Source organism: Gymnoscopelus microlampas (assembly GCF_963454915.1).
Source record: "Gymnoscopelus microlampas genome assembly, chromosome: 12".
Classification (NCBI taxonomy): Eukaryota; Metazoa; Chordata; class Actinopteri; order Myctophiformes; family Myctophidae; genus Gymnoscopelus; species Gymnoscopelus microlampas.
This window is the reverse complement of record NC_139949.1, coordinates 38220133-38234263: the sequence shown is the minus strand read 5'-3', so window position 1 is coordinate 38234263 and position 14131 is coordinate 38220133. Positions and strand designations below refer to the sequence as shown.

The 14131-nt window shown below is 40.4% G+C and overlaps 1 protein-coding gene across 2 annotated transcripts in view; it reads left to right on the top strand.

The window, feature by feature from the left end:
• LOC311057063 (relaxin receptor 2-like) overlaps positions 1–14131 on the top strand; it is a 158499-nt gene that overhangs the window by 101606 nt on the left and 42762 nt on the right. For both annotated transcript variants that reach the window (XM_084073960.1, XM_084073959.1), the window contains exons 7-8: positions 8373–8444; positions 9892–9963. In XM_084073960.1, the coding sequence (XP_083930086.1) occupies positions 8373–8444; positions 9892–9963 (144 nt within the window). The remainder of the gene's footprint in view (positions 1–8372; positions 8445–9891; positions 9964–14131) is intronic.

Sequence of the window (14131 nt, the reverse complement as noted above, 5' to 3'; positions counted from 1 at the left end):
TTGGTGCAAAAACACCCGGGGTCCTGACAGTACCTTTGAGTATGCGTATGAGTAGGTATTTGGAAACTGAGCCATTTAGGATCCTGAAAACCAAACACAATGAAAGATGAGACGCTCTCTCCTCCACTCTTGCCAACCTAGACTACTGAAGTGGGCTGAGGTTAGATGAGACCTGGGGTTCAATTTTAGAAGTAACTTATTAGCTTGTCTGCAAGTGTGTCTTCAGTGACTTAGAGATGCCATTGTACCATGACTCATGAGGTACATGCATAGTCAAAGTGACACTGAACGAGAGTACCGGCTAAGGTATATTACACTGCCGTTGACATACGGAGATATCCTCCCCAAGAATCTTGTTAATCTTGTTAATTAAGCGAGGACTTCCGCTGTAATCTTCAAAAGAAAAACGCCTTTAAGGCAATTTAAGTCTGGTTTGAAGGTCATTCCGAGCCCACGGACCAAAAATAAAATAAAAGGCGTATTTTGCTAGCCTCGGTTCACAAAAGGGGGCACGGTACAGTGCGGCCAGGCGTTTGATCTGAGGTTAAGTGATTTTTTGGATTGGCACGCACTTTGAACAAGTGAAAGAGGGAGATTACCAAGAATGGCTTTGTGAAGGAAAATGTACCAGTGCTGACACACTGACTGCACACCACACTCTCCCATACTTATCACTGTAGAGCAGCGAAGTAGGCCGTGAGGATATCGCAAGTGGACCCCCAAATAATTGCAAAATAAAATGAAAAAATATATGCATATTATTATTTGTACTTTAAACTTTGAAAAAGGAGTTGTCATTGTTATACTGATGAATAAGAACCTAACATAACGTATAGTACAATTTACAACTATTTCCAATTTAGGCATTTAGCAGACGATCTTAATCTAGGGTGACTTACAGTACAGCAAGCAAGGACAACACAAGATAATACATCAAATGCATAGAAATAGTGATCTAATAATAAAGCAATACATAAGTAAACCAATAATCTAATAGTAACTAATACATATACACACTATAGGATGCCAGCTCAACAATGGACGTTACTTCCATTGATCCACGCACGCACGCACACACACACACACACACACACACACACACACTGCACACACTCCTCCATGACGTATCACGCTCCTTTGGTTTGAACACTTAATATTAAATGATCCTTTATCCACTATTATCACATTATTCACCTCCATGTTGCTGATCTAGGCCAAGATCTAAGCCTGTGTCTGCCAAACCTATTGGGCTGCGGACTCATTTGTTTGGGTCGTGAGTACATATCATGTAAGCAGCCTTTTGTTACATAATGGTGTAACAAAAGTCAACAAGAGGAATTGGGTGTGAATGCAGTGGTGTTTCTGGCCAGCCCGGTGGCGCCCGGTGCCGGAATAATTAACTGTTATTACTTCTGAGCTAATTAGTCTATTGAACGAGCAGAGTGGTCGTCATGTGCGTCATTACACAGCATCAGAATCTTTATTTGTCACTTCACTGGTTTACAGGTTCAGCTAACGGCAAGACGATCTAAGTCTACTGCGTGTCCCCTTGGGGAGGATGAATTTATCATTTCCTCTGTGTCTAGCTCTTGAGGAGCCTGCCCCCCCAGGCCTTCACATCTCAGCCCCTCACACCTGTTTTATATTTAAAAAAACGTTCAAACAAGCTCAAAACATATGAGAACGTGTTGTGAGCTTGTCAATCGGCTGTTTTAAACATGTTTGAGGCCTCAGGGAGACACCATATTTATTTGGGTTTGGATCTGAAAAAGTTTGGGAACCTCTGATCTAAAATTTTAAATCCTCGTCGTTTATAAAGACGACAATAGATCGCAAACGGAATGTTAAGTGATCTTCCGGAGAGCTCTAATAAAATCTCACCGCGAAAAACAAAAAGCGGATAACCCATTCAATCCGGGAACGCATCTGTGTAATTTGTTAGATATAACCATTCTTTTATACTTTGGCTATTAAAAAATAGCAGATATACAAGCTTTTTTGTTTTTTTTGCAAATCTTTGAATTTACATTTTTTAAAGCAAACATTTGTAAAATATATTTTGTTCCAGGGACTTCCGGAAGCAAAGATTTGAGTTACAAATTTAAGTTTAAAAAAATATATATATTCAAAGATTTGCGCAAATCTTCACGATTTTTCAAAACTAGCAGATCGACAAGCTCGTAGCGCGAAATCTAAAATGACACGCAGATACTTTCCCGGCCCGGTCTATATTGAACTGTGTATTAATTAAACTATATTGAACTGTGTCGAACTAGAGCTGAATCCCTGACTCCTAAGACTTACTCTTATAACTGTGGAAATAAATGTTTCACCTTTCCATTCTATTTGGCAGAGGCTAAACCCATACGCCACCACGTTTTGCTAAAGCATATCCATGTGGCGTACAATATCGTCAAGATGGGTAGTAGCCCATTAAGAGCTTTAAAAACGATTAATAACAGTTTAAAATCAATTCTAAAACCAACAGGGAGTTGCCATTGGAGTGCGGCCAGGACGGGGGTGACGTGGTCATACTTTTTGTTACCGGGGAGGAGACGTGCAGCTGCATTCTGAACCAGCAGTAGCTGCAGATAATAACAAGAGTTGCAATAATCATAAAAGCATGAATTACTGTGTCAAGCTGTTTCCGGCAGAGATGGGCCTTATTGGCTGAGAGTCTTAGTTGAAAGGAACAGAGAGTGGGTGCTCAACAATAAAATAAATTGCTGCTCTGTGTAACTCCTTGCTGGCTCAACAATAAAATAACAATAAATTGCTGCTCTGTGTAACTCCTTGCTGGCTCAACAATAAAATAACAATAAATTGCTGCTCTGTGTAAGTACTTTCTGGCTGGATCTGCCATCACTCTTTCCCTCATTCCGTGACATTACTAAACTTAAAACGGCTAATTATTCCGTGACATTATCAAACTTATAACGTGTCACGAATAATAGCCCTGATCTTCACTCTCACTCTGGGTATTAAGTCAGGCGGCTCTTGTCCTCCACCAGTATTCTTCCTCCGTTTTGATCTGATATTCTCCTTTTGTCATGAACTTTTATATCATACCACTTACATTGAAGTCAGAGTACATGACATTCTCTGACTCAATTATTGCCTCATCTTTCCTCGAGCCAGTCATTCCAGAAGAGGTGGTACTGAAAAGTTTTTTTTGTGGCTTTCAACATCACTTCTGTGTCTGCATTAGTCAAATTGTTTTTTTGTCTTACTTTAGGGGCCATGTTTTTTTTTCTTCTCCTCTCCACTTCTCTATCTCTATGTCATCCTCTGAGCTGGCAACAAGGCCCTCCTTATATGGAAGTCAGTGCATGGTGGTATTATGCAAATCCAGTGTTGGGCAAGTTACTTTTAAAAAGTAACTAGTTACTGTATAGTTATAGTTACTGCTACAAAAAAGGTAATTAGTTACTTTACTAGTTACTAAATTATGAAAGTAACTAGTTACTGTCACCGTGCCACAGTTAGTTTCTGTGGCACAGTGAGAGAAAAGACCATTGTAGCAATTGTCATTATGAAATGTAGTGGAACAATTAAACGTCTTTCTGCACTGCTATTTTGCTGACTAGTTCTCTGAAGGCAACAAACTCAACTGTTGCGATAGGAAGCATGTCCTCCTCAACAACATACCTGGCAAATGGCAATCAATCTGTTTAGTTGAGTCTGGTGACATGCTGTGGCGATTTTAAAAAAAAAACGTTTTTTGGCTGTTTAGATGGAGTAGCTATCTGGGTCACTGCCGGTGATAGAGACGGTGGGGTCTTTGGCGACTAGTTTTATAACGCCATGTACTTTAGTTAGGTGCTTCAGGAGATTAGCATTGTTGTTACTCGATGTGGACAATGTTTTCTGTCCTGCACACAGTTTACATTTCACTGCAATGTTTTTAGTGACCTTGGCTTTATCCCCACAAATTCTAAATAATGGTTATCCAAGCTGCAAACTAATGCTGCGCTGTCGCTGAGACTGTGTGAGTGTGTGCGAGCCTGCGAGGAGGTGGTGGTGTGTGTGTGTGTGTGTGTGTGTGTGTGTGTGTGTGTGTGTGCGTGCGTGTGCGTGTGCGTGTAGGCAAGACCCGACCAACTCTGTCTCTGACTGGCTTATCCTGAAATTTTACCCTGTGTTAACCAATCATCACTCCTTCTCACTTTTCCATTTTAGAGTGAGAGGGACCGCTGTATCCAGCCTGCTGCCTCTGCCTGCCTGTATGTTAGATGACAGGCAGGCTGCTCCGCAGGAGGAAACACATAATGTAACGCAGTAACGCACCCATCTAAATCACAGTAACTATAACGCCGTTACTGAATGGGAAAAGGTAACTAGTTACGTTATTAGTTACCGCAAAAAGTAGTTGCGTTACGTTAGTACGTCGCTCCCTATGGGCTGAAGTCCAGACTGATACCGGGGAGGAACGTGAGAGTGAATCCACGTTATCAGTCTGGCCAATACCAGGCTACGTGTCTTCCCCTCTGCGTCATCAGCGCCCATACCCTAGGTGGGGTTGGCGAAAGGGCCTTTCTGTGTGGAGTTTGCATGTTCTCCCCGTGTTCCCTAGGGTAGGTACCCTCAAAAAAACATATAGTAATCCTGGTCTCTACACTGCCTCGCCCTGGGCGCCTTTTCTATCAATTACACACTCCATGAAGCCTGGAATTCATGGTGATTTTTTAGTTTTTGTCGCATTCCTGTGGCAATAATTCGATGACCGGGTGGCTGCTCAGTAGAGTCTCCTACCTGAGACTTCGCCGGTCATCAAATTATTGGCTTAGGAATGCGACAAAAACGAAAAAATCTCCATGAATTCAAGGCTTCATGGGGTGTGTAATTGATAGAAAATAAGTATTTAGGGCCGGCAGTGGCTCAGGGGTAGAGCGGCCGGAATTCAATCCCGGGCTCCCCCAGAGTTAGTGTGGAAGTGTCCTTGAGCAAGACGCTGAACCCCTAATTGCTCCTGATGAGCAGGTTGGTGCCTTGCATGGTTTCCTCCACCATCAGTGTATGAATGTGTGTGTGAATGGGTGAATGTAATGCACAATCTATTCTATGTAAAGCGCTTTGGATAAAAACGCTATATAAATGCACCAGTTACCATACATTCTTTTGGGTGAATTATTCCTTTAAATCTCCCCATACCCCTTCCTGCCACCTTCTGTTCGATTGATGCTAGCGAGCGACTGACCTAGACCATTTTGTTCACTTGTTTTTGAGCTTGTGTTTTTCTTGACCACAATTTAAAAATGTAATTTAGTTATCATGATATTCAAACGGATGCTTGGTTAATTGGTTTATATAAAATATTCTGTGGATCGTCAAAAAGACACAAAATAAGGTCAAATCGCTGGCAGTGGCGGATTAATTAATACCTGGCAATGAATGTGTTAAGGGCTGAGGTGGAGTCTGAAGAGATGAGTCTTCATCTATGAAGCAGAATATTGTCATTGATAATGTTGACTATTAAGTCAAATATTATGATAATAACTAATGAGTGATGCTCACTTCATTATAAATAACAAATGTGTGTGTGAGATTCTGTAACCACAGTAGCACACGGAATGCCTGATAGCCAAAAAATGTTGTGCTGACTCACAGTGACGCACACTTTTGTGGTGACATGCGAGATGTTTTTGTTTTGTTGCGACCACTTGACATTATTGAACAAGATATTTCTTGTTAGTGCTTCTTCGTGGAGACACAAGCACAGATTGCAGATTGCATTTTGTTTAATTTGGATTGCATCAGAGGAATACAAATAGGATCATTAAGTTACGGTACACATCAGGGCTGCGACGGAGACGCAGGTGTGCTGGCTGATTATTACTATGTGATTAATCATTTCAATCATTTGGACATCAGTGTGTTTACCTCAATAAATTGTAAGCTGGTGGCTTACAGTTTCTAAATATATTTTTGCAAGACAGCCATCAGATTGCAGTGTCACATGGTTGCGGGCCGTTGCTGCCTTATGGAGGTGATGGGGATATAACAGAGTTTATTTAACTGGTCTAGTAGTGATTAACACATTGGCTGCCATTGACGCAGATCTGCGTTCATTTGCGCAAAAGCCCGTTGGCTGCCATTGACGCAGATCTGCGTTCTTTCAAAAAAAAAATGTTTTCAAAATAAAAGTTTTTTTTTTTTTGTTTTTTTTAAACCCAAAGACCAAGGAGATATGATTTTCCGAAGAGTTTTGCTCCCAGACACTTCCTTATAACTGAAAACTTAAAAATTATGTATCTCGGCTCCTAAGTGCTTTTTTTTTCTCATTGAAAAAGTCTGGCAGCCAGCTGTAGGTAAAAATTCAAAAAGCTGGCAGCCAATGAGTTAATAGTGAGTTAATGGTGAGCGCAATTAGATAATTACACTAAACCGGTGTCCCAGCTGTTTAATCAAGGACTAATAGAGGGCTAATTTAGAAAGACAAAGACAGAAGCTGAATGTCATGAACTTCCGGGTGGGGTACAAAGCCTGCTGTGTGTGTGTGTGTGTGTGTGTGTGTGTGTGTGTGTGTGTGTGTGTGTGTGTGTGTGTGTGTGTGTGTGTGTGTGTGTGTGTGTGTGTGTGTGTGTGTGTGTGTGTGTGTGTGTGTGTGTGTGTGTGTGTGTGTGTGTGTGTGTGTGTGTGTGTGTGTGTGTGTGGTGTTTATGGCTTTTCATGGGTGCGATTCATGTTGGTACTGTATATGTGAGATGTTTGTTGATGTTGTTCTGACATACATTGTGCATACATTATTGAACACATTTGTCCTTGCATGCCTGAATCCATTATGGCTTCTTTGTGCAGACACAATAAGCACATAATAATGGGTATTTATTTAATTATTTGAATGATGTAAAATGGATAGCATTGCATAGCATAGGATGGACTGTATTTTCCCTGGGGAAATGTGTTATGATCACACAAAATGACAACAACATGCAGTAAAATACAGAGATAAGAGGTTTCTGTACAGTATATATGCAATGAGGCCCTCTGGAGTGAGAGTGGAAATATAGTGGCCCTCTCCATCATCAAAGTTGCCCACCCCTGACTTAAACCCTCTACTTTGTCTAGACCCCCTTTTTCCCCTCTGCACCAAATATCTATATACGATAGGCCCACAGCTCTGTTTTTGCTGAATGTTTGCCACAGGGACGCTTTCTTTTTTTGTTGTACTTAATGTCAAATTGTTGATTCCCTTATTAAGTCCCTGTTTAATTAGCAGGATAATGAATAGTGAGTCAGTCCTTTTTGGGAAATAAACACATTCAGAACTCCTGCATCGCCCTGTCGGAGTAGATTTCTCAATAATGATGCTCATTATGTGATTAAGCATTCTGTGTGTGTGTGTGTGTGTGTGTGTGTGTGTGTGGTAGATTAATGAGATCATTTCTGTGGAAGTCTAATGTCTGCACAATGTGTTCTGTCCCGTTCTGCTGGTGCTCATTTCCATCCAACTGTTTTTGCTTTGGTTATGAGAACAGAGACACACGCACAGACAAACACATGTGGCTACACACAAACATACACACCGACAGGGACAAAACTACACACACATGAAACCAACACACACACACTAACAGTTCTACCCACATAGTTCTAGAGACTCAAAGACATCAAATCCCAAAGGACAAAGTGTGTGTGTGTGTGTGTGTGTGTGTGTGTGTGTGTGTGTGTGTGTGTGTGTGTGTGTGTGTGTGTGTGTGTGTGTGTGTGTGTGTGTGTGTGTGTGTGTGTGTGTGTGTGTGTGTGTGTGTGTGTGTGCGTGCGTGCGTGCGTGCGTGCGTGCGTGCGTGCGTGCGTGCGTGCGTGCGTGCGTGCGCACACACATTGAGTTTTCTTTTTTTAAGGGTGCTGTAAATGATATTTCTCTGTTAAAATGTCAGAGCTCTATATTCTTCCCACAGGTATTTGAGTATTTCAACTGCGTTCCCAGATTATGAATGTGCGCCCGTGTTGATTTCGTCGTCAAAAATAAGACGAAACATTTTCGGCGACTACCTTTTTTCACTGACAAAAACTAAATAAAAACTAAGCCATGATGCTTAAAACTAAGACTACATATATCTCCAAGCTCACAACGTTGTGAGCTTGTAGATCTGCTATTTTCAGCATGCAACCAAGTGTAAAATCAGCCATTACGACGCCATCAAGGCACCGCCAAAATACATTTTAGCCGACTAAATCAAATGTGGATTTAGTTGACTAAAATCTTATGATATTTAGTCGACTAAAACTAGACAAAAAGTTAAACATTTCAGATAACTAAAATATGACTAAAACTAAATCGAATTTTATTCAAAAGACTATGACTAAAACAAAATCAAAATTTGCTGTCAAAATCAACACTAATATGCGCTTGTGTTTGCTGCCTTCAGGTTTCTTCAGAACAACAGTGTGCAGCTCATCAGCAGGCACGCCTTCAATGGACTCTACAAGCTGGAGAGGTTGTGAGTACCCTGCTTCCCTCTGCAAGTACAGTGTTAAAACATGAACACAACGTTGCTGTCAGGTAAACTGTTACTTTTCAGAAAATAACCTGTGTTCCGATGGATCCAATGCAGTTATTATTAATCACAAGCTCTTGTTAATGTTTTTATTGTTTAAACAATAATAAAGCCCACAGACAGACTTTCACTTTTACTTTTTTCATTTTCTAAAATGGCAAAATAGCTGATCTATTTTAGATGAGATATTTTTGCTACTTTTGTGACATTGTAGTGTAACAAAGTAAGGCAGTTTACAAAAATCATAAAAATAAATATGGAGTTTTCTGCCCGAGGTTTCTGTCCAACAGCAACATAGTTTTTTTTGTTGTTGTTGCTTTTTGCGGAGGAGCACTTTGAATATCATGTTCATAGTGCTCACGCGCAGAGTTCGAACCGATCAAACGTTGCTGTGCGTGTAGAATTTCCTGTCATCTGCGTCATTAGCACAAATAGCTAATCTGAAACAATGCAAACATGGTCTTTTCATGGTTGTAGTAATAATTCAACGCCAGGCCGTAAATGACCGGGTTGTCAGAGAGGCAGAAGGATCAGAAGTAGCCTGGGACCAGACAAATCTGCGAGTGCAAAAAAAAATTGCACTCTGCGATTTGGGTCTGGAACCGCTCCATAGAGAATCCATTTCCTGCTCCAGAAGACGTGGGTGACCAATCAGGGCCCAGTATTCGAATATGGGAGACTGTAATTGGTAGTTGGTTGTAGGTCTAACCAATTGAGTCGAGGGCCATTGTTTTAATCCCGCCCCTTGGGAAAAAAAACTTTCTCATGGAAGCACCAGACTCATATCCACGCAGTGATATAGTCTGGCTACGCGAGGCTAGATCAGAAGAGCAGCGCTCCTCTCCAAAAGTTGAACAATTCTCAGCTTGAAGCGCCCATGAGGACGCTGAGACAAAAACAGATGCTCCAGCGCGCCTTTACTGAATTGCATGGCAGAAAATGCTTTCTGTGAGCACAGACCCTTATTTATTATTTGTTGTGGTTTTGGGCAGTCAGTCTATCCGCCTGTCTGACAATCGGACTCTGACTTTATCGCACCAAAATCATTAACTTAAAGCTGTACTTGGTAAGTCCCAAAATAACCATTTTTAGCAACCTCTGCTGGTCACTACCGTCATTGCAGGTCTTTAGCGGATCGTTTCTCTTAGCCAGTGGAGCTTTAGTTACCCTGAGCTGTGTTTTCTTTTGCTGTCGTTTTTCCATCTTCAAATCCTATAATGCCATAAAAACAGCGTGAAATTCCTTTTTGTTATTAGCGTAACAAGATAATATTAATAACAAATAATGCTGAATGCTAAACTATAATAACATTGGTGATGTTTTTGGTTGTGTGATGTATTTGTGTGTAAGTTGTATTTATACAGTGTTGTCTATCTGATGTGTCTCCCAGGTATCTGAGCGACAACCTGATCACCCATTTGAGTCCAGGTGTGTTCAGACACCTCCACCAATTGCAGTGGCTGTAAGTAGTAAATAAGCTGGACCACGTAACACGCGCAGCAGCCGTGTTAGTGGTTAGATGGGTGGGCCCGGCCCATCTCAAAATATTTTTGAGATGGGGGTCTGTGGCCAAATACATATCATTTTGGGTGGTCCTTGACATGTAAAAGTTTGAAAACCACTGATATTACAGCAACATAGTTAAAAAACAAAAACAAAAAAACAACAACAAGCCTGTTGAAGTTACCCGAGAGTTGAAATGTTTTTTTGTTGCACTGGCAGATTGGCCTGGTTTCCAGGATAGTACTTGACATCTATTAGGTGAGTTATTGGTCCCAAATGCTGCACAGTAGCTGCTCACTGATCCTTAGGGGCCGTGTCCAACAAGACGTTTTATTTTCATTTTCCTGAGCGCAACGTATTCAGTATGTTTTTAATTCTAGTGTTGATTTTGACAGCAAATTTTGATTAAGTTTTAGTCATAGTCTTTTGAATCAAATACCATTTAGTTTGAGTCATATTTTAGTCATCTGAAATGTTTTACTTTTAGTCTAGTTTTAGTCGACTAAATTACAGTTGACTTAGTCGACTAAAATGTGTGTTGGCGGGCCTTGATGGCGTCGTAAAAAATGGTAATTTTACACTTGGTTGCATGCTGAAAATAGCCGATCTACAACGCGTTGTGAGCTTGTCCATCTGCTATTTTCAGAGCGCAACACCTGAGCACAACCAAACATAAAATGTCTTGTCTTTTAGTTCTACTGGATCTCTTCTCCACTAGTCCCTCTAATCCCTTTAGTCTAGTTTTTATTTACAGTCATCATAGCCTAGTTTTCGTCAGTGAAAAAGCTGCGAGCGCCTGCCGTTTTCCAGCTGCAAAATAAAGAAATGCCTCGGTGGACACGACCCCATAGCATGAGTCACATTCACAGGACACATTTCCCCAAGGGGATAATACAGTATATCAAATGTCAAATGTCAAATATCAATAGTCACGATGTGAATACACAAAGGAGTCATGTGCTTTTTAACCACTTAAACCTTACCCAGCCGGCACGCCCACGTGTGGGCCTCATATGGGACTGACTGGAGTCCCCCAGGGGTCTATTATAGGCCTCCTGCTTTTTCCCCTATAAACTAACTATCAAAAATCACATCATCATGGTCACAATGAGAATACACAGAGTAGCCATCGGCATATTATAATTACGTGTTTTATTGATTTGTTGTGAAGGCAATGTCCTCTTTTTAGTGTGGCCAATATTCCTGGAGGATTTTCTTTCTGGAGCAAGAATGCCCAGACCCATAAAAACATATTTAAATATTTTCACACATCTCTTTCCAAATACACACAAAAAAAAAGTATGTTCTCAAGCCTGACATAAATAAAGGATGCTCTCTATCCTGCCAACTGCATAGTGTCAGCTGTGGTATGCAATCTTTGGTGAAAAGTGTTTATTTTGTACTTCATCACGTATCTTTTATTTTGTTTAACAAGACATACAGAGAACCCCCACTTGATAATGTTGATTGTGTTTGTAGAAATAGATCAGCCCCTCTCTACTCCTGTTGTTCTGGAAGCACTACTACAACATAAATCACAAGGGCTCGACTGGAGAGGATAAGTTACACCCCTTTCCCCTAAAGATAGCGGCACCTCTTATTGTGGAACAGATTACATATTATTTTCAATATTTCTATTTCCTCAAGCTGTTTCCCTCGTTATTGGACATTGTGCTCATGCAATCCCACTACATAAGGGAGGTGACAGGCAAGATTTAGATAATTATAGTCCAATCGCAAAAGTTACCTTGTCCTGTCAAAGTCTTGGAATCACCCATAAACTAAATCAATCTGGCTTCAGAGCCAATCATAGTACATTATTAACTGCTGTTACTCTTGTTACTAACAACATTATTTATTACTGCTTTAGACAACAACAAGTCATTGTGCCTCCCTCTTTGTGGACTTACCTATAAACCCATACGCTACTTTTACAGAAATTGCATAATACAGGATTTAAAGGTAGGCTAATTGATACAGAGTGTTCAGTAACGTCTCCTTATCTCTCCTGTGCTCTTAAGTAAACAGAACATGCATTTTCAGGTCGGCATACCTATTTTATCCAATCAGGATTGGAGAGAGAACTTGCACAGTATAGATTAAACATGTGGAATTGGAAGTGATGGCACTAAGAAATGAGCAGTCAAAATTGGAACTGGAACACTAAGCTGATAAATGGGTACTCTTTCCTGATTGGCTAAACATTTTAAACCCATTTTTTTCTTGTTTATTAAAGCGCTGGAGAGATGGGGAGACCCTTGTTACTGAACAAACACTCTATTGCAACCTTTAAAAATGTAGCTTTAGAATGGTGTTTATAACTATCTGTGTGATAGATTTCAGTCTGTGAAGCCCGGAAACACACCCTTCCTTAACACATTGACTGCCTAGATCGAGTTAACTCGATATTAGCTTTTCATCACTTGCCTGCCAAGATCGAGTTAACTCGATTTTAGCAAAAAAAATATTTTTTCCAAAAAAAAAAAAAAAATACATTTTTTTTTTTATTTGACCCAAAGACCAAGGAGATATGAATTTTCGAAGATCTTTACTCTCATCCACTTCCTTGTTAACTTAAAACTTTAACATTTTGTATCTCGGCTCCTGAGTACTTTTGTTTTTTTCATTTTAAAATATCTGGCATGAATAACAATAGGCAGTGAAAATAATTCAGGCAGTCAATGTGTTAAGTGTCCCGCAGGGCTCAATTTTAGAGTCTGTCCTTTTTACTTGAACCAACAATGTTGTCTCCACTCTTGACCTCCAATTCGATCCGACACGACACGGTTTTATACCGTGTTGCCGACTCGGTTGAGCTCTTGCCATTGAGAATCTGCAGCTTGCCTTTAATGCTCTCCAGGATGCCCTGATTGATCTCAGGCTTGTCTTAAACGCAAGCAAAACAAAGTTCATGTTGTTTACCAAGGCTAGAAACACGGACGTCGACAGTGTATTTATAACATCTGCAACTGGTTCTACGATTTAGAGGGTCTCTGAATATAAATACCTAGGAATCTGGCTGGATGACAAACTCATTTAGATTTCATGTAGATGATTGTGTCTCCAAACAGAGACTAGTAAAAAAAACGATTCAACTATTATTGAACCCACTTTCCGCTTAGTCTTGGATTACGGTGACATTGTTCGTAGGATTGCTGCTCTATCAATCTTAAAGCGTCTGAGGACACTGTTTATCATTCTGCCTTAAAATGGATTACTGGTGACAATTATGGCACCCGCCATTGTGCACTTAAGAGAATTCAGGTTTATCCTCTCTGACAGAGAGAAGGGATAAACGCAGGTACTTGTTTTGATTTGAAGCCATTTGCCAATCCCTGCTCATATTTGTTCTTTGCTGACACGGAACAATATCACTTAACAGACCTGATCCAGTGACTTGTGACAGTGATCCTCAAGGTTTTTCATGCTCTGACAGAGTTTGGCAAGAGTCAGTCAGTGGGCCCAACTTCATGGAATGAGCATCAAAGTCTTTAAAAATCAGTTCCGTACCATAATTTTGTCATTTCAGGGGGGAGGGGGGGTTGCTGCGTGAGTCTGTGTTGCACAAAATCAATGCTTTCATCCACTCTCAACCTGACATCCCAGCAGTGGTGTAAGTACATTTACTAAAGTACTGTACTTAAGTAAAATTTTGAGGTATTTGTACTTTACTTGAGTATTTACAATTTCCAATACTTTCCAATACTCCACTACAATTATTTGAAAATTAGTTAGTTACTAGTTACTTTTCAGATATAAAAGATTTTTTTCCTGTGACCCCCAGAAGCAAAGATTTGAGTTAAAAATGTTCGCTTTCAAAATTTAAGCAATTTAAACTACTACTAAACGAAATACTCGGTGCCGCACTATGAGCTTGTATATCTGCTATTTTTGAATAGCCAAGGTGTAAAATAATGCTTTTTAGCTCAAATCTAATAATGACACAGATGCGTTCCAGGTCTTAATGGGTTAAAGCGATCGGCGGGTGGATCGTTGTGAAGGATAAGATTCTATGATTGTTCAGAGGTTAGTGAAAACAGAAATAGCTGGCAGTGGCTTACTAAACAATGTTTTATTTCTGGCAGTCAAAGAGTTAATATGTATGCTCGTACCTACAATCTTCAAAA